This window comes from Pecten maximus, chromosome 6 (assembly GCF_902652985.1).
Source record: "Pecten maximus chromosome 6, xPecMax1.1, whole genome shotgun sequence".
Classification (NCBI taxonomy): Eukaryota; Metazoa; Mollusca; class Bivalvia; order Pectinida; family Pectinidae; genus Pecten; species Pecten maximus.
Genome location: NC_047020.1, coordinates 6,584,702 through 6,608,466, shown reverse-complemented (window position 1 = coordinate 6,608,466; position 23,765 = coordinate 6,584,702). Strand labels below are relative to the sequence as shown.

Here is a 23,765-nt window from a genome sequence, read left to right as displayed (position 1 = left end):
ATACATCCTCACTCTGGCTCAAATGACTGCCTCAGGTTACACTCAGATGCCACATCTCTGTACACCTCACTCTAGCTCAAATGACTGCCTCAGGTAACACATCAGATGCCACATCTCTATACAGCCTCACTCTAGCTCAAATGACTGCCTCAGGTAACACTCAGATGCCACAACTCTGTACATCCTCACTCTAGCTCAAATGACTGCCTCAGGTAACACTCAGATGCCACAACTCTGTACATCCTCACTCTGGCTCAAATGACTGCCTCAGGTAACACTCAGATGCCACAACTCTGTACATCCTCACTCTGGCTCAAATGACTGCCTCAGGTAACACTCAGATGCCACATCTCTATACATCCTCACTCTGGCTCAAATGACTGCCTCAGGTTACACTCAGATGCCACATCTCTGTACACCTCACTCTAGCTCAAATGACTGCCTCAGGTAACACATCAGATGCCACATCTCTATACAGCCTCACTCTAGCTCAAATGACTGCCTCAGGTAACACGCAGATGCCACAACTCTGTACATCCTCACTCTAGCTCAAATGACTGCCTCAGGTAACACTCAGATGCCACATCTCTATACAGCCTCTCTCTAGCTCAAATGACTACATTTGTAACACATCAAATACATCTCTGTACATCTTTACAATGTTACAAGGAAAATCTATCAAATTACTCTCAAATTCTATTTTTGATGTGAAATAAAAAACAGTAATGGTAAGTTACCATAGACAATCTACTTATTGTCAATTACCACAGACAATCCAGTTATGGTCAATTTCTACAGACAATCCAGTAATGGTCAGTTACCACAGACAATCCAGTATTGGTCAATTACCACAAACAATACAGTAATGGTCTATTACCACAAACAATTCAGTAATGGTCTATTACCACAAACAATTCAGTAATGGTCAATTACCACAGATAATCCAGTAATGGTCAGTTACCACAAACAATCCAGGAATGGTCAATTACCACAAACAATTCAGTAATGGTCAATTAACAGACAATCCAGTAATGATGGAAAGAATATCTATCAAAGACAGCTTTCTGTTTTACTTATTACTAGTGTTGTACTTTACCTGATTAGAGTTTCCATATTCACAGACTTTTATATTAAAAAATGGAATTGTTATGAGCCTTTTGTATATCGGTCATAATTGTCTCTGTTTGCAGGTCTTCAGATTGTCTATACTTTGGATGAGGTTGCCTACATCCAGAATTTAGTTTTCTACATAGAATCTGCCTACAGAACTCCTGTGAGTATGACAGAGTTTCCAAAGTATTCAGTGATGATTGCCATTAACATGGTAAGGTATTCATAGCCTCTCAGGGATCTAGTAGTATTGTATTAACCAGCCTCTAAATAAACTCAAAGATATATTTGATTAATAAGAAACAAGACAAAGTGTTGTTGTAATTTAAATTAAACTAAATCACACAGTCACGTACATTGGAATTCCATACCAAATTTCTATATCTTTGCATGAAACATTTATTATCAGTTATAAATGTTGAATAATTTGGACTGTACTCACCACTGTTCATTTCAGGATTATGGTATTTGGGAAAGGGGTGATAAAACCAACCATGGCCTCCCAGAGCTCAACTCTAGTTCAATTGGTATGGCAAAGGTAAGAACTAGTGTCCCCTCAATGGGAAGAATCATACAGTCCCTAAAAAGGTAAGAACCACACATTGTCCACACAAAGGTAGGAACCACACAGTATCCACACAAAGGTAAGAACCACACATTGTCCATACAAAGGTAGGAACCACACAGTGTCCATACAAAGGTAAGAACCACACAAAGGTAAGAACCACACAAAGGTAAGAACCACACATTATTTACAAAAAGGTAAGAACCACACAGTATCCACACAAAGGTAAGAACCACAGTGTCCACACAAAGGTAAGAACCACACAGTGTCACACAAAGGTAAGAACCACACAAAGGTAGGAACCACACAGTATCCACACAAAGGTAAGAACCACACAAAGGTAAGAACCACACAGTGTCCACACAAAGGTAAGAACCACACAGTATCCACACAAAGGTAAGAACCACACATTATTTACACAAAGGTAAGAACCACACAGTATCCACACAAAGGTAAGAACCACACAGTATCCACACAAAGGTAAGAACCACACAATATCCACACAAAGGTAAGAACCAAACATTATCCACATAAAGGTAAGAACCACACAGTATCCACACAAAGGTAAGAACCACACAGTATCAACACAAAGGTAAGAACCACACAGTATCAACACAAAGGTAAGAACCACTCAATGTCCACACAAAGGTAAGAACCACAGAATATCCACACAAAGGTAAGAACCACACATTATCCACATAAAGGTAAGAACCACACAGTATCCACACAAAGGTAAGAACCACACAGTATCCACACAAAGGTAAGAACCACACAGTGTCACACAAAGGTAAGAACCACACAAAGGTAGGAACCACACAGTATCCATACAAAGGTAAGAACCACACAGTATCCACACAAAGGTAAGAACCACACAGTTTCCACACAAAGGTAAGAACCACACAGTATCCATACAAAGGTTAGAACCACACAGTATCCACACAAAGGTAAGAACCACACAGTATCCACACAAAGGTAAGAACCACACAGTATCCACACAAAGGTAAGAACCACACAGTATCCACACAAAGGTAAGAACCACACAGTATCCACACAAAGGTAAGAACCACACAGTATCCACACAAAGGTAAGAACCACACAGTATCCACACAAAGGTAAGAACCACACAGTATCCACACAAAGGTAAGAACCACACAGTATCCACACAAAGGTAAGAACCACACAGTATCCAAACAAAGGTAAGAACCACACAGTGTCCACACAAAGGTAAGAACCACTCAATGTCCACACAAAGGTAAGAACCAAACATTATCCACACAAAGGTAAGAACCACTCAATATCTTCACAAAGGTAAGAACCACACATTATCCACACAAAGGTAAGAACCAAACATTATCCACACAAAGGTAAGAACCACTCAATATCTTCACAAAGGTAAGAACCACACAATATCCACACAAAGGTAAGAACCACACAATATCCACACAAAGGTAAGAACCACACATTATCCACACAAAGGTAAGAACCACATAGTGTTCGCTGAATGTACTTTTGTATCCTTTTTTGTTGCATCATCATTCGATTTCTCATGTTCACAAACATTGCTTTATTATCAGTTATTTTATAAGTATTTTTTTTACTATAAATTGATTATTGATTTCATGATTCAGTTTACATATTTTAATTCCCATTTTTCTGAAATGATGTGTTCACAAACTTCAGCTCTTTTACAGGGTATTGTTTTGCTTGCTGAGGTCACATAGAAATTTTGGTGTCTTTACAATGACCTACAGGTTTCCTTTCATACTGACCTCATTATACTATTACATTACAGGCAGCCTTGGAGGCCATCAATGAGTTGGATTTATTTGGAGCTCGGGGTGGTCCCACTTCCATCATCCATGTTTTACCTGATGAAGCTCAGCAGTGTCAGGTCTGTGTGTTTTGTTACATATTCATTAACGCAATTGAACTCTAGGTTAACCTCTTGATTGACTATTGGTTGACCTCTTGGTTCGATATTTGTTGACATCTTGGTTTGCTATCGGTTGACCTCTGGACTGACCTTTGGATTGACCTCAGAGTAATTTTTGGTTTGACCCCAAGGTTTACTTTTGGTTGACCTTTTGGTTTACTATTGGTTGACCCCAAGGTTTTCTTTTGGTTGACCTCTTGATTTTACTATTGGTTGACTTCAGGGTTTATTAATCCCATTCATCCTTGCATTGCTTCATGTGTTGTCTGAATTCAAATATCAATTAATATATTCTTCTTAATGACAACTATGATGAATGATGTTTGGCCTGTAGCTAGCTGGGATAGGGGGCTCTCAAAGATGTTTGAAAATGAAAACTCTGTAAAATATCTTCCCACAGGGATTCTAAGAATAAAGGAATTCTTACTTTTCATGTTTGTCCCTGTTTAATAAACCTCAAATCCCCTATTAGGTAAATAATTTATAGGAAAGCTCAGATACAGTGATTTCCATCAAGATCACAGCTCAACGTAGGAATAAAATATGACCTTCAGATGGCTTCTTTAGAACTCTAAGGCCTTCAATATCTAATGAATATAACCTTTGATACAGAGGTCAAAATCCATCAAGCTTAGTCAAAGAAATTTGCTCAAAGTCACGAGCGAATTTATTAAAATCTTCAAAGGCTTCTAATCAGGATAGGCCTTGAGCTTTGATGAATTAGCCAGAAGTAGCTGGAATAAAGGCAGACAGTTAGTGGTAGTAAGTTTGCTCCTAGTTCTGGCCCAATGTTTACCATGGTAACCAGTGGTCATTATCAGTTATTTCTTGTTGATTATTAATAAATTGTTGGGTCATTGATTTAGATATACATTATAAATGTCAATTTGAATAAAAAATACATGTGTGTTTGTTTAATTTCAGGCTATTTTACATTCAATGCTGCCTAAAGAATCCAATTCAAAGGTAATTCTAAATCATTCCTGTAGAACATTAACAAATTACATATTAATTGTTTTAGGATTATTTTCAATGATAGTGTGTAGTTTTCCTGCTGTTAACATTTACAAATCTATACATGCTACATATATAGTGTATGATTAGTAGAAGTGAATCTGTGTCTGTTTTTTTATTTCTTGTACATGGATTTATATAGATAAATACAACTATTATGTCTACAGCCAGTCTGGGTTTACTGGTGTTTGCTATAGTTATGTAACATACAGCTATCATGTCTACAGCCAGTTTGTGGTGTACTGGTGTCTGGTATAGTTATGTAACACAACTATCATGTCTACAGCCAGTTTGTGGTGTACTGGTGTTTGCTATATAGTTATGTAACACAACTATTATGTCTACAGCCAGTTTGTGGTGTACCAGTGTCTGGTATAGTTATGTAACATACAGCTATTATGTCTACAGTCAGTTTGTGGTGTACTGGTGTCTGGTATAGTTATGTATCATACAACAATTATGTCTCCAGCCAAGTTGTGGTGTCCTAGTGTTTGGTTTAGTTATACTTTATAAGACCTATTTAGGAAGCTGTTGTGATTTCACCAGAATGTTCCATTTTCTGTGTAGGAAATAGACGCTGCCTTGATTACAGTGATTAGTTACCCGGCCTTTGCTGTGGATGATGTACGATTGATCAATCAGACCAGACAACAAATACAACAACAACTGGAGGTAACAGGACATATTGTCTCCGCTGTTTGACATTCAGATACTACTGATGTAGCAATTAAAAAAAAAGTTTTGTAGTCTTTGAAAAATTGACATTTTTATATTATTTTTTACTTTTTAATATATTATATATGATTTGGTCTATACAATACAAATGGCTATGTTTATTGAGATTTCTTATTACAATGGATGTAATAATATCGATACTATGAATGATCCTGACATCCTTTTTAAATACGACTCTATCAAATTTTTATAATACATAGAAGGTTAATCAATTCATAAGATGTATATGCTTTGATGTATAATGTGGCCTTTTTGATTTTTAGCTCACCTGGACCGAAGGTCCGGTGAGCTTATGCCATGGTGCGGCGTCCGTCGTCCGTCGTCCGTCGTCTGTCGTCCGTCGTCCGGTGTCCGTCGTCCGTCGTCCGTCGTCCGTCGTCCGTCCGTCAACATTTGCTTCAAATCGCTACTAGTCAAAAAGTTCTTATTGGATTTTGACCAAATTTGGTCAGAAACATCCTTGGCAGAAGGGGATCAGATTTTGCATAAATGGTGACTCTGACCCCCAAGGGGCCTGAGGGGCGGGGTCCAATAGGGGAAATTGAGGCAATTCCTTTAAATCGCTACTAGTCATAAAGTTATGAATGGATTTGAACCCAATTTGGTCCGAAACATCCTTTGGGGAAGGGGAACAGATTTTGCATAAATGGTGACTCTGACCCCCAAGGGGCCAAAGGGGCGGGGCCTAATGGGGAAATAGAGGTAATTCCTTCAAATCGCTACTAGTCATAAAGTTATGAATGGATTTGAACCCAATTTAGTCAGAAACATCCTTTGGGGAAGGGGAACAGATTTTGCATAAATGGTTACTCTGACCCCCAAGGGTCCAAAGGGGCGGGGCCTAATGGGGAAATAGAGGTAATTCCTTCAAATCGCTACTAGTCATAAAGTTATGAATGGATTTGAACCCAATTTGGTCAGAAACATCCTTCAGGGAAGGGGATCAGATTTTGCATAAATGGTGACTCTGACCCCCAAGGGGGCCTGAGGGGCGGGGCCCAATGGGGAAATAGAGGTAATTCCTTCAAATCGCTACTAGTCATAAAGTTATGAATGGATTTGAACCCAATATGGTCAGAAACATCCTTTGGGGAAGGGGAACAGATTTTGCATAAATGGTGACTCTGACCCCCGAGGGGCCAAAGGGGCGGGGCCCCATATGGGAAATAGAGGTTATTCCTTTAAATCGCTACTAGTCATAAATTTATGAATGGATTTGAACCCAATTGAGTAAGAAACATTCTTTGGGGAAGGGGAACAGATTTTGCATAAATGGTGACTCTGACCCCAAAGGGGCCAAAGGGGCGGGGCCTAATGGGGAAATAGAGGTAATTCCTTCAAATCGCTACTAGTCATAAAGTTATGAATGGATTTGAACCCAATATGGTCAGAAACATCCTTTGGGGAAGGGGAACAGATTTTGCATAAATGGTGACTCTGACCCCCGAGGGGCCAAAGGGGCGGGGCCCCATATGGGAAATAGAGATTATTCCTTTAAATCGCTACTAGTCATAAATTTATGAATGGATTTGAACCCAATTGAGTAAGAAACATTCTTTGGGGAAGGGGAACAGATTTTGCATAAATGGTGACTCTGACCCCAAAGGGGCCAAAGGGGCGGGGCCTAATGGGGAAATAGAGGTAATTCCTTAAAATCGCTACTAGTTATAAAGTTATGAATGGATTTGAACCCAATTTGGTAAGAAACATTCTTGGGGGAAGGGGAACAGATTTTGCATAAATGGTGACTCTGACCCCCGAGGGGCAAAAGGGGTGGGGCCCCATATGGGAAATAGAGGTAATTCCTTTAAATCACTACTAGTCATAAAGTTATAAATGCATGTTGTAAACTCAGAGAGTCTGGACTTCATTATTTCTTTAAAGCAGTTGGGATCCCCACGCTGTAACCATAAATAGCATTGTTTGAGGTTAACAAACAAAAGGAATTGAACATGAACATTATTTTGACATTTGGTCAAAGCCAACCAGGTGAGCGATACAGGCCCTATGGGCCTCTTGTATTGCTAAAGTGTAATGTTTGAAGCAAGTATTGTGTGGTGTTTTAGTTCTTCCTATTTGATTCCTATTTTCAGGGAAAGTATGGATTTTGTCGGTTTTTGAGAGATGGATACAAAACAGCCAAAGAGGTATGGACAATATACTATTATATAAAATAGTGAAGGAAACGTTATCAGTACTTTGACCTGTTAAGTAGGTCAGGGTTTACTATCCTGGGAACCTAAACAATTGACATGATCTGTCAGAGTTTCCTTATAATATAATGAACCCTTCAGCTAAAAAAAAACTAATTTACACAACCTCTCAAAAGTTTTACTATGAACCGCTTGAGTCAAAATAGATCTTAATTGTAACAATCTCAAAGGGGTTACTGTGAACCCAGGTAAAAAAGATTGTCATTCACCTGTTCTATCTGACTTCTAACTGGAACCATGGAAGCAGAAAAAACCCTTTATTCACATGATCTATCAGGGTTTGTTATGAACTTACACAACAAAGACAGACATCTTGTTTTACAGAGCCATATCACTTATGATCCCAGTCCACTAATCCATATAATCAGACTTCAGAAGGAAAACATCATTACATTTATGGTGGAGCGCTAAAAATTTAATCTAAAAGCCATGATGATATAAATAAATAAACTTTATTTCACAGGATCCTTCTCGACTTTACTATGAGCCCTGGGAGCTACAGATGTTTGAGAAGATTGAATGCCAGTGGCCTATGTTCTTTGCCTACTTTTTATTGGATGCTCTGTTTAATGGTAATGAAGAACAGGTAAGTACTAAGACCACACCTTTCTAAGTTAACAAAACTTCTGTCTAATATTTATTTACAACTTTAACAATAGTTCAGATCCCTTTGTCCCTGATGGGTATATAAATGTGACTGTATGGGGTGTCCTGCTGGGTGTCTTCAGCAGTATGCTTCAGTGAAGTAGCGCAAAATATCAGCAAAAGTTCTGTACAAGGAGACTTAACACAAACATATCGCAGCCTCCCAGAGGGCGTCCTTAAATGACCGTAGCTGTTGATAGGACGTTAAACAAATGAAACCAAACCAAATTGGGAACCGATTTTCATAAAACTTCACTGGAATGTTCGGAAACATTGTGCAGATATGCATGCAGCTGTTTAAATTCCAAAATTCTGGTAACTGGTCACTATGAAAAGGTTTATCTTGTTGTTTTGAGGGATAGCAAATATAATGGTCATTAATGGTTATAACAATAAAAAGTTCACTTGCAAACTTCACAACTATGAAAATAGATATGATATAAGGACTTGAAAAACTGGTAGGTTATAATTTTTGCAGCAGAATAATGAAAAATGAATGACAATTTCATCAGGACTGTTCTGTTAAACAGATAATAAAATACAAGGACTTAATGGATAGTGTCCTAAAGAAGAGAGCCGACGGTGTTCTCATGATGCCAGAGTTGTACACAGTACCAGCTGATAAGGTTAGTAGTGACACCTTGGGGCATTGATAATAAACAACAAAAATCCCTTTATTTTTATCAATTTTAAGTAGGGAATTTGATCAATATCAAGTAGGTAATTTGACCAATTTTAAGCAGGGTATATACTACACAGTGGTCTTGTTTTGAAATTACAATAACATGTTAAGAGTAATTTATTTCAAATTTGAGATAATGTTGGCTGAAAGATTTTTTGCATCATGACACACTTTAAGATTTTGGTGTAAGTTTTAATGCCATATGTTTTAGGTTTAACTTTGATATCAGTAAAAATTGAATTGAGCTCCAAGTTCTCCTGATGTTTAAATATATTCTGTAATATACATTTTTTAAACTTAATAAGTACCCATAGTAAACTTTACTTTGCATATGGTTTGTACTGCTAGGTGGATGAGGAATACAGGAATCCTAACAGCCAGACTCGCATAGCCATTGGGAAATTACCTCAGATGTGGGGGGAATCTATGTTGATTCTCAGTCGACTCATATTGGAGGTATGGTGTATACATAGTATACTGTTTCTATCATATTGGAGGTATGGTGTATACATAGTATACTGTTTCTATCATATTGGAGGTATGGTGTATACATAGTATACTGTTTCTATCATATTGGAGGTATGGTGTATACATAGTATACTGTTTCTATCATATTGGAGGTATGGTGTATACATAGTATACTGTTTCTATCATATTGGAGGTATGGTGTATACATAGTATACTGTTTCTATTATATTGGAGGTATGGTGTATACATAGTATACTGTTTCTATTATATTGGAGGTATGGTGTATACATAGTATACTGTTTCTATCATATTGGAGGTATGGTGTATACATAGTATACTGTTTCTATCATATTGGAGGTATGGTGTATACATAGTATACTGTTTCTGTCATATTGGAGGTATGGTGTACCGTATATATTGTCTATGTTGATTATTCACTAAATTGCTCATGGCTGTATGGTATAGTATATGAAGTCTAAAGCCTAATTGCTTTTTGAGGGGTTTATTTCTGTACGTTTTATCTTTGTATCCAAATATTTTTGAATATTAACATTAATTTTCCAATTTTTCATCAGAACTTTTTATCTCCGGGAGAGTTGGATCCTCTGAATCGACGCCTTGTTTCCGAGCCTAAGCCAGATATTGTCGTACAAGGTAACTATTATTCAAAATCCAATATATATCCCAAGTTATTTGATGATCCGTATTAACCAATAAAATTTTATTTTCGATCTTACAGTGGTGATTCTGGCAGAGAATTTGAAAATTCAGGAACACCTATTGGAACATGGAATTGATGTACAGACATCTGCAGAGGTCTGCCCCATACAAGTGTACCCAGCCAGGATCCTGACACAGATCTATGCCCTCCTAGGTAAGTGTGAGGACATCCTATACAAGTGTTCCCAGCCAGGATCCTGACACAGATCTACGCCCTCCTAGGTAAGTGTGAGAACATCCTATACAAGTGTAGCCAGGATCCTGACACAGATCTACGCCCTCCTAGGTAAGTGTGAGGACATCCTATACAAGTGTAGCCAGGATCCTGACACAGATCTACGCCCCCCTAGTTAAGTGTGAGGATATCCTATACAAGTGTACCCAGCCAGGATCCTGACACAGATCTACGCCCTCCTAGGTAAGTGTGAGGACATCCTATACAAGTGTACCCAGCCAGGATCCTGACACAGATCTACGCCCTCCTAGGTAAGTGTGAGGACATCCTATACAAGTGTACCCAGCCAGGATCCTGACACAGATCTACGCCCTCCTAGGTAAGTGTGAGGATATCCTATACAAGTGTAGCCAGGATCCTGACACAGATCTATGTCCTCCTAGGTAAGTGTGAGGACAGCCTATACAAGTCTACCCAGCCAGGATCCTGAGACAGATCTACGCCCTCCTAGGTAAGTGTGAGAACATCCTATACAAGTGTAGCCAGGATCTTGACACAGATCTACGCCCTCCTAGGTAAGTGTGAGGACATCCTATACAAGTGTAGCCAGGATCCTGACACAGATCTACGCCCCCCTAGTTAAGTGTGAGGACATCCTATACAAGTGTACCCAGCCAGGATCCTGACACAGATCTACGCCCTCCTAGGTAAGTGTGAGGACATCCTATACAAGTGTACCCAGCCAGGATCCTGACACAGATCTATGCCCTCCTAGGTAGGTGTGAGGACATCCTATACAAGTCTACCCAGCCAGGATCCTGACACAGATCTACGCCCTCCTAGGTAAGTGTGAGGACATCCAATACAAGTGTACCCAGCCAGGATCCCGACACAGATCTATGCCCTCCTAGGTAGGTGTGAGGACATCCTATACAAGTGTACCCAGCCAGGATCCTGACACAGATCTATGCCCTCCTAGGTAGGTGTGAGGACATCCTATACAATTGTACCCAGCCAGGATCCTGATACAGATCTACGCCCTCCTAGGTAAGTGTGAGGACATCCTATACAAGTGTACCCAGCCAGGATCCTGACACAGATCTACGCCCTCCTAGGTAAGTGTGAGGACATCCTATACAAGTGTTCCCAGCCAGGATCCTGACACAGATCTACGCCCTCCTAGGTAAGTGTGAGGACATCCAATACAAGTGTACCCAGCCAGGATCCTGACACAGATCTACGCCCTCCTAGGTAAGTGTGAGGACATCCTATACAAGTGTACCCAGCCAGGATCCTGACACAGATCTACGCCCTCCTAGGTAAGTGTGAGGACATCCAATACAAGTGTACCTATCTAGATAGTACAGTAGTTTAGTAGGTAAATGTGTAAAAGTAAGAATTACATTGATTATTATTAGTTCACCTGTCTGATAGGCAGGTGAGTTTATATCGTGGCACAGTGTCTGTCATCTGTTCGGCCGGCTGGCATCGACTTTTCCATTGAAACAACTTCTCAATAACCAAGAGGCCCAGTAGCATGCTGGGGTGGAGTACTACCAAGTTTGTGTAAATGAATGATCTTGACTTACATTCAAGGTCACAGGAGTCAAATAGAGAAAAATGTTGAAAAAAAACCTCAATAACCAGAACTTAATGCAAGGTACATATTTCCTTTTTCTAGGTAAAAATAAACGTCTTGGTTTGACGGGAAGACCCTCCAATGAGATTGGGCTACTGGCAACTAGTAAATTGTACATGTTACAGGACCAGATACTCGCCTTCATCCCACAGGTAACTACAATATTCCGTAGGTGACCACAACATCCTACAGGTAAACACAACATTTAAGTAATAACAACAACATACAGGTAATAACAACATCATACAGGTAACTAGGTCATCATATAGGTAATAACAACATACCACAGGTAACCACAACACCCCACAGGTAACCACAACACCTCTCAGGTAACCACAACGCCCCACAGATAAATATAACTACACCTCCCAGGTAACTACAACACCCCACAGATAAATATAACACATCAGGTAACCACAACGCCCCACAGATAAATATAACACCTCTCAGGTAACCACAACGCCCCACAGATAAATATAACACCTCAGGTAACCACAACGCCCCACAGATAAATATAACACCTCTCAGGTAACCACAACGCCCCACAGATAAATATAACACCTCTCAGGTAACCACAACACCCCACAGGTAACCACAACACCTCTCAGGTAACCACAACGCCCCACAGATAAATATAACACCTCAGGTAACCACAACACCCCACAGATAAATATAACACCTCTCAGGTAACCACAATGCCCCACAGATAAATATAACACCTCTCAGGTAACCACAACACCCCACAGATAAATATAACACCTCAGGTAACCACAACGCCCCACAGATAAATATAACACCTCAGGTAACCACAACGCCCCACAGATAAATATAACATCTCAGGTAACCACAACGCCCCACAGATAAATATAACACCTCTCAGGTAACCACAACGCCCCACAGATAAATATAACACCTCTCAGGTAACTATTACACCCCACAGATAAATATAACACCTCTCAGGTAACCACAACGCCCCATAGGTAACCACAACACCCCACAGATAAATATAACACCTCTCAGGTAACCACAACGCCCCACAGATAAAGATAACACCTCTCAGGTAACCACAACGCCCCACAGATAAATATAACACCTCAGGTAACCACAACGCCCCACAGATAAATATAACACCCAACAGGTAACCACAACGCCCCACAGATAAATATAACACCTCAGGTAACCACAACGCCCCACAGATAAATATAACACCTCAGGTAACTACAACACCCCACAGATAAATATAACGACTCTCGGGTAACCACAACGCCCCACAGATAAATATAACACCTCTCAGGTAACCACAACGCCCCACAGATAAATATAACAACTCAGGTAACCACAACGCCCCACAGATAAATATAACACCTCAGGTAACCACAACACCCCACAGATAAATATAACACCTCAGGTAACCACAACACCCCACAGATAAATATAACACCTCTCAGGTAACCACAACACCCCACAGATAAATATAACGACTCTCGGTTAACCACAACGCCCCACAGATAAATATAACACCTCTCAGGTAACCACAACGCCCCACAGATATATATAACACCTCTCAGGTAACCACAACGCCCCACAGATAAATATAACACCTCTCAGGTAACCACAACGCCCCACAGATAAATATAACACCTCTCAGGTAACCACAACGCCCCACAGATAAATATAACACCCCACAGGTAACCACAACACCCCACAGGTAACCACAACATATCATAGGTAACCACAACACCCCACAGGTAACCACAACATACCACAGGTAATCACAACATACCACAGGTACCTACAACAGCCAACAGGTAATCACAACACCCCACAGGTAACCACAACATACCACAAGTAACCACAACACCCCACAGGTAACCACAACATACCACAGGTAATCACAACATATCATAGGTAACCACAACACCCCACAGGTAACCACAACATACCACAGGTAATCACAACATACCACAGGTACCTACAACATCCCACAGATAACTACAACGTTCTCAGGTACCTTCAACATCCCACAGGTAACAACAACATCCCACACATAGCCACAACATTCCACAGGTATCTATAACATCCTGCAGGTAACCACATTATCCCACAGGTACCTACAACATCCCACAGGTAATCACAACATCCTGCAGGTAACAACAACATTCTGCAGGTAACAACAACATTCTGCAGGTAACAACAACATTCTGCAGGTAACCACAACATCCCACAGGTAGCCGCAACATCCCACAGGTAGCCGCAACATCCCACAGGTACCTACAACATCCCACAGGTAACCACAACATTCTGCAGGTAACCACAACATTCTGCAGGTAACAACAACATCCCACAGGTAACCACAACATCCCACAGGTAGCCGCAACATCCCACAGGTACCTACAACATCCCACAGGTAACCACAACATTCTGCAAGTATCCACAACATCCCACAGGTACCTACAACATCCCACAGGTACCTACAGCATCCCACAGGTAACCACAACATCCCACAGGTAACCACAACATTCTGCAGGTAACCACAACATTCTACAGGTACCTTCAACATCCCACAGGTAGCCGCAACATCCCAGAGGTAACCACAACATCCCAGAGGTAACCACAACATCCCACAGGTACCTACAACATCCCACAGGTAACCACAACATCCCACAGGTACCTACAACATCCCACAGGTAACCACAACATCCCACAGGTAGCCTCAACATCCTACAGGTTACCACAACATTCTATATGTAGCTACAATAAACTAATATCTGAAATTTGTCAGAATCATAACTTTTTTGATATAATGATTTTCCAGATTTAATGAGAGCAAAATGATTTACATAATAAGATATCTTTGTTAACCTTTACATCGTTATGTTATTAACAGTCACTTTGTCATTGCATGACAGATATGGTTACTAATTGTCATCTTCAGTTTCTTGTTATGCTTTGCATACAACATCCCAAAAATTGACTGATTTTGTTTGATGCTAAAGTTACGGGGCATCCAGTTGACCCTTGACATTTAGCAATTTCTGAAGTCAAACCACTATTTCTCAGAAATCTGAAGGGTCAAGACATACATCATATAGACATGTCCCTTCAAACTCAGTTAGATGTCATTGTTGGGAGTAGAGACATACTCTCAAGGGTCTGGTGGATGTCCTGAGTTACTTAACAAAGTTTGAAATCTTGGCATGAATGTATTTGAATGTTACATTAAGAAAGTCACACAGTCAAATACATTAACAACAGGTTCAGATTTATAACTGTTGATACTAAAAATGTGTTCAATAAAAATGTGTTCAATGGTGTGGCTAAAAATAAAATCTTGGACTTAATCCCAATTAAAATACTTAATCTTGAACCTTTTCTGTAAAACAGAAAAAAAGGCTTTGATTGTAAAATAAAATTGTTTTGCATTTTTACTAACTGTTTGAATGTTCACTTCTCTCTTAATACCTGTTTAAATAGTACTAACTTGTCTGATATAAGTGAGAACTATCTTGTCTATAGAAGTGAGTATTACACTGTATTTAATGTACAGATAGAAGTGAGTATTACACTGTATTTAATGTACAGATGAAAAGGTTTCAGATACAGAAAACACTTACAGGTGGTTTCACAGTGGTCAGCTATTTTTACACTGTTTTAAGTTTGTGTTTCATTTGATAACATCATACAGTTTCTTTTTGACAAAGAAAAATACCATACACTTCCTGGATAAAGATACAATGTTTTCTTTATATCAGACTTCTGGATAAAGATACAATGTTTTTTTTATATCATACCCCTGGATAAAGATACAATGTTTTTCTTTATATCATACCCCTGGATAAAGATACAATATTTTCTTTATATCAGACTTCTGGATAAAGATACAATGTTTTTTTTATATCATACCCCAGGATAAAGATACAATGTTTTTTTTTTATATCATACCCCTGGATAAAGATACAATATTTTCTTTATATCAGATTCCTGGATAAAGATACAATGTTTTTTTTATATCATACCCCTGGATAAAGATACAATATTTTTTTATATCATACCCCTGGATAAAGATACAATATTTTCTTGATATCATACCCCTGGATAAAGATACAATGTTTTCTTTATATCATACCCCTGGATAAAGATACAATGTTTTCTTTATATCATACCCCTGGATAAAGATACAATGTTTTTATATCATACCCCTGGATAAAGATACAATGTTTTCTTTATATCATACCCCTGGATAAAGATACAATTTTTTCTTTATATCATACCCCTGGATAAAGATACAATGTTTTCTTTATATCAGACTTCTGGATAAAGATACAATGTTTTTTAATATTAAAGCTGATGTGGGTAAATAACTAACTGGATAATTCATATGTGTTGCTATAGTTCTGGCTTCTATGCATACGACTGCAGGTTTCTCTAATTTATTATTTTGTTAACATGTTTTGTTACACCTCTAGCCTACATTATACATGTTCTGGGTATAATAAATCTACTAACAGCTGGCAGTACAGTACAAGTATACATGTATCATTATCTACTAACAGCTGACAGTACAGTACAAGTATACATGTATCATTATCTACTAACAGCTGACAGTACAGTACAAGTATACATCTATCATTATCAAACTACAGCTGGCAGTACAGTACAAGTATACATGTATCATTATCTACTGACAGTACAGTACAAGTATACATGTATCATTATCTACTAACAGCTGGCAGTACAGTACAAGTATACATGTATCATTATCTACTAACAGCTGACAGTACAGTACAAGTATACATGTATCATTATCTACTAACAGCTGGCAGTACATAGTACAAGTATACATGTGTCATTATCTACTAACAGCTGACAGTACAGTACAAGTATACATGTGTCATTATCTACTAACAGCTGGCAGTACAGTACAAGTATACATGTATCATTATCTACTAACAGCTGACAGTACAGTACAAGTATACATGTATCATTATCTACTAACAGCTGGCAGTACAGTACAAGTATACATGTGTCATTATCTACTAACAGCTGGCAGTACAGTACAAGTATACATGTATCATTATCTACTAACAGCTGGCAGTACAGTACAAGTATACATGTATCATTATCAAACTACAGCTGACAGTACAGTACAAGTATACATGTATCATTATCAAACTACAGCTGACAGTACAGTACAAGTATACATGTATCATTATCTACTAACAGCTGGCAGTACAGTACAAGTATACATGTATCATTATCAAACTACAGCTGACAGTACAGTACAAGTATACATGTATCATTATCAAACTACAGCTGCAGATGCAGTGTGTTTTATAAAACTACAACTGCCAATACATTATAATGTATTATAAAACTACAGCTGCTGATATGGTATAATGTATTATAAAACTACAGCTGTTGATACATTATAATGTATCATAAAACTACAGCTGCCGATACGGTATAATGTATTATAAAACTACAGCTGTTGATACATTATAATGTATTATAAAACTATACAGCTGTTGATACATTATAATGTATTATAAAACTACAGCTGTTGATACATTATAATGTATTATAAAACTATACAGCTGTTGATACATTATAATGTATTATAAAACTATACAGCTGTTGATACATTATAATGTATTATAAAACTATACAGCTGTTGATACATTATAATGTATTATAAAACTATACAGCTGTTGATACATTATAGTGTATTTTAAAACTATACAGCTGTTGATACATTATAATGTATTATAAAACTACAGCTGTTGATACATTATAATGTATTATAAAACTACAGCTGTTGATACATTATAATGTATTATAAAACTACAGCTGTTGATACATTATAATGTATTATAAAACTACAGCTGTTGATACATTATAATGTATTATAAAAATATACAGCTGTTGATACATTATAATGTATTATAAAACTATACAGCTGTTGATACATTATAATGTATTATAAAACTATACAGCTGTTGATACATTATAATGTATTATAAAACCATATAGCTGTATATTCTACAACAATGAGCCACCTCGGATAACCTCCTGATATTTGACAGTATTGTTGGGAGTCAGATCTGAACGTTCAGTAAGACACTTACTTAATTTATACACAACACAACAAACAGTATGAAAGTTAGAAAAATTATTGAATGGAACCAATAACTTGTTCAGGCTCAAAATTGATTATTAAATGGTTGGGCATTCTTAGGGGCTGCTCATTCTTACAACTAAATTACATCAACACAACTTACAATATTACATCATAAAATTTGACTCACTACTAAAAAAGATGGACCTAAAACAATTAAAATACTAATGGTACTAATGGGGCATGCAACCCCCGAGCTTGAGCAATCCCAAGCTTATCATCTACATAAGAAATAGATACAGATAAGAAGAACATATAATCAAAACAAAACAACATTATATAAATATTCAAAGAAAACTGCAAATTCTTAAGGGTGGAGGTGGGGCAGATGGCGGATGAAGAAAAAAACACTGATGCTACGAATAACCACACTACTCGAGACTGAATGCAGGGAGGGGGCGCTACCTCTCTAACGTAATTTCATTGGTCAACCACGTCACGTGATCAAAGGCGTGAGGTTAGAAATATATACTAACGATACTAATGGGGATGCAACCCCGAGCTTGAGCGATCACAAGCTCAGCCAGCTATGACTGAATAAGAAAGGAGAGATCTCTAGCTTGAGCGATCACAAGCTTAGCCAGCTATGACTGAAATAAAGAAGGAGATATCCGTAGCTTGAGCGATCTCAAGCCACCGAGTAAGGAGCTGGTAGCTAAAGCCGGCGACTCTGCTAAGACTGTTGCAGGTGGGGCAGCCCCCAAGTTTGAGCGATCACAAGCATATCATCTATATAAGAAATAGGTACACAAAGCATAATATAATGAATTGGGGGCAAGAAATTCCCCGAATTTCAAGTCCAAATCGAAAAAGGTTACATATGAAAAAGTAACCGAATGAGAGCCCCCAAGAAAGGACACTTACTTAATACATGTATCTTTTTACTCATGGCTGTGAGGTAACAAAGAGCGAGGACCGCCTACTATCACTGTTCTTTACGTAATAATTTTCCAGTTGTGTATTGATTTATATCCTACTAGCTGCATGCACCTGGTCTTGTACAGTCTTATCAGAATTACTAATCGATTTGATCTCTGATTGCAGTAAGCCTACTTCTGTACAAATGTTGGTTCCACATACCCTCGAACTAAAAAGCAAAAGGAAACGAAATGTATAAGTGCATGTGGCATATACTGTAATAATTCATCAGTTTTAAACACATGACAACCATTATACCAGAGAAACCTTCAGTGCATTGTGTGAAGGTAGATCAACTTTGTTGTCAGGGTCGTTACTCAGCTTTAACTGAGTATTTAATGAGTTACAACAGTTGGTTTGATATCTTATGTAACGTTTGATCTTTATAAAAACAATCTAAGATTTTGAGACATTATTGATTTTCTGACACGCATCACTTTCTAACAATCAATAATATAGAGAAAAACAATAGACAATGTAGGCAATTCATTGTGTGATAAAATTGTAACTGTTTTTAACATTAAATAAACAAACAATTATACTGTACAGTACAGGTGTTAGTATCTAGTACTAGGGCTGTTACTTACCAGAGACAATCACCTCATGCAAGATATATAGGATTTAAACCAGAAATACACAGTTTTCATACACAATGTGCAAGTTAAGACTACATTACACAAAATCCCAGCACTAGTGTCTGTATGTAGTAGAAACTCTTTAAGAGCACTAGAGTTCACACAAAATCATACACATTAATACAATACAAAAATCTTTATTTAACATGGTATATATGATACAAATAACATGAGAGCTATTATTACGAAAAACAAATGTACTGGGGGTACATGAGAATTAAATAGTTAAATAATTAATATGAATGAATTTTTATTGTGATGAAAGTTGGGCAGTTTATATTTTCATAATCTGAAGCGATGAGGGATAACAGAACATATTGTGTTCTATTCACTGACAGTTGTTACATTTCATTTTGAAAAATAACTATTGACTGTTTGATTATTTAAATTTGTGATGAGTGGAACTTTTTTTTTTAAGTTTTGTACTGTTGGGACAAAATTTTACTTCCGAATATGTGAGTTTTTATTATGAAGTAGAATTTTGGCAGGGAGCAAAGAATAACTTGGAGTTAAAGAGGGTTTTCGAGTCATCCGAGTTTGAGTAACCAAAGTTTGACTGTATATACAGAATATCCACCAGGTTGATTGTGATTTTAGGGATAGAAACTGCTTCATGTAGAACCTACAAACTTCAACGAATTCATGGATATTACATTTGAAGCTAATCATTTATTAAGTTGAGAAGAAATGAAGCATAGCTTGAGCTAGTTTACACTAGTCTGTCATCTGGAGGTTAACGTGTGTTAACATTGTGGTGACTGTATAGTGCTTATTGTGGAGGGTTGATACTTTCACGGATTTCTGATGGACATTTATTTTGATTAATGTTACATTATAAACATAGGATACAACTATTTTTTATTTGAAATTCTGGAAACTTGTTTGCTACAGATTGTTTTAACCCCACAAAGTTACAACATTAAGCCTCGACTGACCCAACAACATTAAGCCTTAATGACTGACCCAGCAGTTTACTAACAATAGTAACGTCATTGTATTGACTGTATAATAATACACTGTGTTGTTTGGTGATTAGTATCATCTGTAATTAACCTCCTTTTTCAGTTTGTAGACCAGCATCAATTCTATCTACCTCTAGATACAGAATTTCTTGTCGACATATTCCAAAATGACGTGGAATATCTGTCTCGGAACTGGAGTATGCTGGGACGTCCAGTGTTTCTCTTCCCAATCCTAGGAACCATGTTAGGTGGGACTAAACTCCCTGACCTTGACCTTTCTAAGTGTAGCTGGTCTGCTGTTGTAGATAGTAGTTAAGGATGTAGCATGAGCATGTTCTTTTTCAGCCTGTAATATCACCTCTATAGATACCATACCTGTCCAATTTCATTGTTATTTTTTCTTAATTTTGAGTTGTATATTTTCAAAGTTAAATAATAGATATTTTTTCATCTATTTCAAAATCCATGATTTAATCAGAATAATATAATGAAGAACTGCTATGGTGTTTGCTGTAGGCTTTTAATGATTTCCTTGAAGATAAATTCTTGAGAAAATGTTTTGAAATTCAGGATCTTACCTGCTCCTGGTAAATTTATTGAATAGATAAAACAATATAATCATGAAAGATACTACTATTTTTATTGATGTCTCTAAAATGTAGTTTTCAGAGTGAAGGTACATTGATATACCATTGAAATGTTCAAGAATTCTTCAGGGGAAAGCAGTCTTTGGGTATCAATATTTAATAGAAGCAAAAAGGCCTCAGCTAGCTGGTGTGTTTCTTGTTTTTAAATGACACAGTTGTATGTTCCAAAATAAAACGTGTTTTTTTTTTGTATGTTCCAAAATAAAACGTGTTTATAAGAAGAATCTTAATAGTCATTTGAGCTTTCTGATTGTTTTTTACATTTTTATAGCCATACCAAATTCACAGGGTGCTTCAGTGGTTGTGTCTCCCTAAACACAAATATGTTCTGGCACAATTCCCATAATTGTATTTTATGCCCACCACTTGGTATTGTACGGCACACAAAATATGCCTTCTATAGCCATACTGACATGGTGGTAGAACCTTCTTAATTCAACATTTGATTATTTAAGCTGTGGAACACTGTAAAATGGGAAATATTTGTGTAGTTCCACATATATTAAACTTTTTGTAATATTTTACAGTTTTGGCAAAAGCAGTGATAGTTTTTGCTGGTATAAGTACAATGTACGTAATGTCACAGTGAAAGATTCAATTTTTGAAGATTTGTATTAATCTAAGAAATCAATTGAAATTTCTGCAGATTTTTAAGAAACGAAAAAAAAAATGTCCTGACTTATGTTAGGATGTTGATTTATAATTGATATGACCAAGCGATGTGGGTGTTACTAGGTATAGACTATGATTGTCAGACTGTAGGGTGCTGGCTTGGTGTAGACTGGTATTGATGTGCTGCCTTTTCTCCCCTTACATTGTACATTTATGCATTGCCCTCCACAGAATGCCTGCCTTGATTATAACCACCTGTGTATGCTTTAATTGTAATGATATGCTGCTTTTACTCTGAATTATGATTTTAGACAACTAGCTGATGGGCTGGTGAAGGTATATTGTGTATATTTTTCTGAACATTTTGTTATAGTTTATGGATCAGCAACAGTTTTACCTTACTCTTGACACCACTTTTACGGTCGATCATTTCCGAAATGAGATTACATACCTGAAAAATTCCTGGAAAGGACTTGGTCGTCCGACGGTAACCCTCCTTATCAGTAATAGCTTCTTAGGTAGGTAGTGTTTGCATTTTAACTGCGATACCAGTGTTTTTGTTTCTGTGTTCTTCAGTTTGCCTGGCAGCACTTTGCTTAAAGTCTGGCTAAATTCAAAATTTGTTGAATTGTTGTGGTTTATGTATGAGTTGTTATCTTAAACAGACGATCCTAAAAATTGTGATTCTAGAAATGAGATACAAATTTCATATTATTATTTTAAAAGTCATTCCAACGATCCCTCCTGAGTGATCCTGATTATTGATAGGGAATGTCCACCTTAAGTTTTTTTTATCTTTCCATCTTTTGGCTTTAATTAGTAGACTTAATGTATAATTATTCAAAACTTTAATTAGATCACTAGCATTGTTCACAAAAACAAGGCTATAAGGTAGGGTGCTGAAAAAGTCAACGGCACAAAAATTGATTAAAGTCATCAACATTTCAAGATGGTAATGGCTATCACTGTTACTTTAACTGAGGTTTACCACAGGAATAACATTATGTTTAACTACAAACAATACAATACAGGTTTATAAGTGACATGTAACAACTCCTTTTCCTACGAGAATGAAATGATTGCATATATATACAGTATCATTATTCTGCATGTATGATACCTTTGTCAAATGAGAGATCTGCCAAAACATATTAGCATAAACTCACCTGGTACATTCGAAAATAAAGTTTGGGACTTCCTACTCCATAATCTGTTTGATTGTTAGTTTTTTATGATTGTTAGTTTTTTTATGATTGTTAGTATTTTATGATTGTTAGTATTTTATGATTGTTAGTATTTTATAATTGTTAGTATTTTATTTGAGGATAAGTTAGTATAATAAAATTACTCTTCTCATCTATATCATTATATAGCAATTTAAAAATCATTTATGAATTGACTCTTATTCAATATGGATAATATAGCTATTCAGTATTGAATGATACAGATTAATTTGATACTAGAACTGTTTGTAGATAGTATTTATCAATTAATTATAAAAGTAATTAATATAAATATAATCATATAAGTGAAACATGTTTTTTGTTATGAAATAATCATAAAAGATGTGAGGAAAATGCGCTCCATTTGTGCTAATTAATAATTATATCAATGTAATAAAATATTGGGTCTGTTGGTTACAGATATGGGTCAGAATCTGCCTGCAGCACTCGTGGCCACCATAAAAAAATTACAGAGTGGCTACATAGCTGGTACACGGTACGTCTAATGTAATACATGTTTATATTACAGGTGGTATGATAAGATTGTATAAGGGCACTTGTATTGTAAGGACAAGGTAATGTATTTGGTAACACAGATATACAGTAATGTATTTGGTAACACAGATATACAGTAATGTATTTAGTAAACAGATATACAGTAATGTATTTGGTATCACAGATATACAATAATGTA

General features: G+C 37.1%; 1 protein-coding gene across 1 annotated transcript in view; it reads left to right on the top strand.

Moving 5' to 3' along the window:
* Nucleotides 1-23,765, top strand: part of LOC117329969 (phosphorylase b kinase regulatory subunit alpha, liver isoform-like) — a 79,852-nt gene that overhangs the window by 2,333 nt on the left and 53,754 nt on the right. The window contains exons 4-18 of the mRNA XM_033888201.1: nucleotides 1,191-1,273; nucleotides 1,568-1,648; nucleotides 3,468-3,566; nucleotides 4,533-4,574; nucleotides 5,190-5,294; nucleotides 7,451-7,504; nucleotides 8,034-8,156; nucleotides 8,746-8,841; nucleotides 9,246-9,353; nucleotides 9,941-10,019; nucleotides 10,105-10,239; nucleotides 11,942-12,051; nucleotides 20,693-20,890; nucleotides 22,222-22,366; nucleotides 23,492-23,567. Of these exons, the coding sequence (XP_033744092.1) occupies nucleotides 1,191-1,273; nucleotides 1,568-1,648; nucleotides 3,468-3,566; nucleotides 4,533-4,574; nucleotides 5,190-5,294; nucleotides 7,451-7,504; nucleotides 8,034-8,156; nucleotides 8,746-8,841; nucleotides 9,246-9,353; nucleotides 9,941-10,019; nucleotides 10,105-10,239; nucleotides 11,942-12,051; nucleotides 20,693-20,890; nucleotides 22,222-22,366; nucleotides 23,492-23,567 (1,534 nt within the window). The remainder of the gene's footprint in view (nucleotides 1-1,190; nucleotides 1,274-1,567; nucleotides 1,649-3,467; nucleotides 3,567-4,532; nucleotides 4,575-5,189; nucleotides 5,295-7,450; nucleotides 7,505-8,033; nucleotides 8,157-8,745; nucleotides 8,842-9,245; nucleotides 9,354-9,940; nucleotides 10,020-10,104; nucleotides 10,240-11,941; nucleotides 12,052-20,692; nucleotides 20,891-22,221; nucleotides 22,367-23,491; nucleotides 23,568-23,765) is intronic.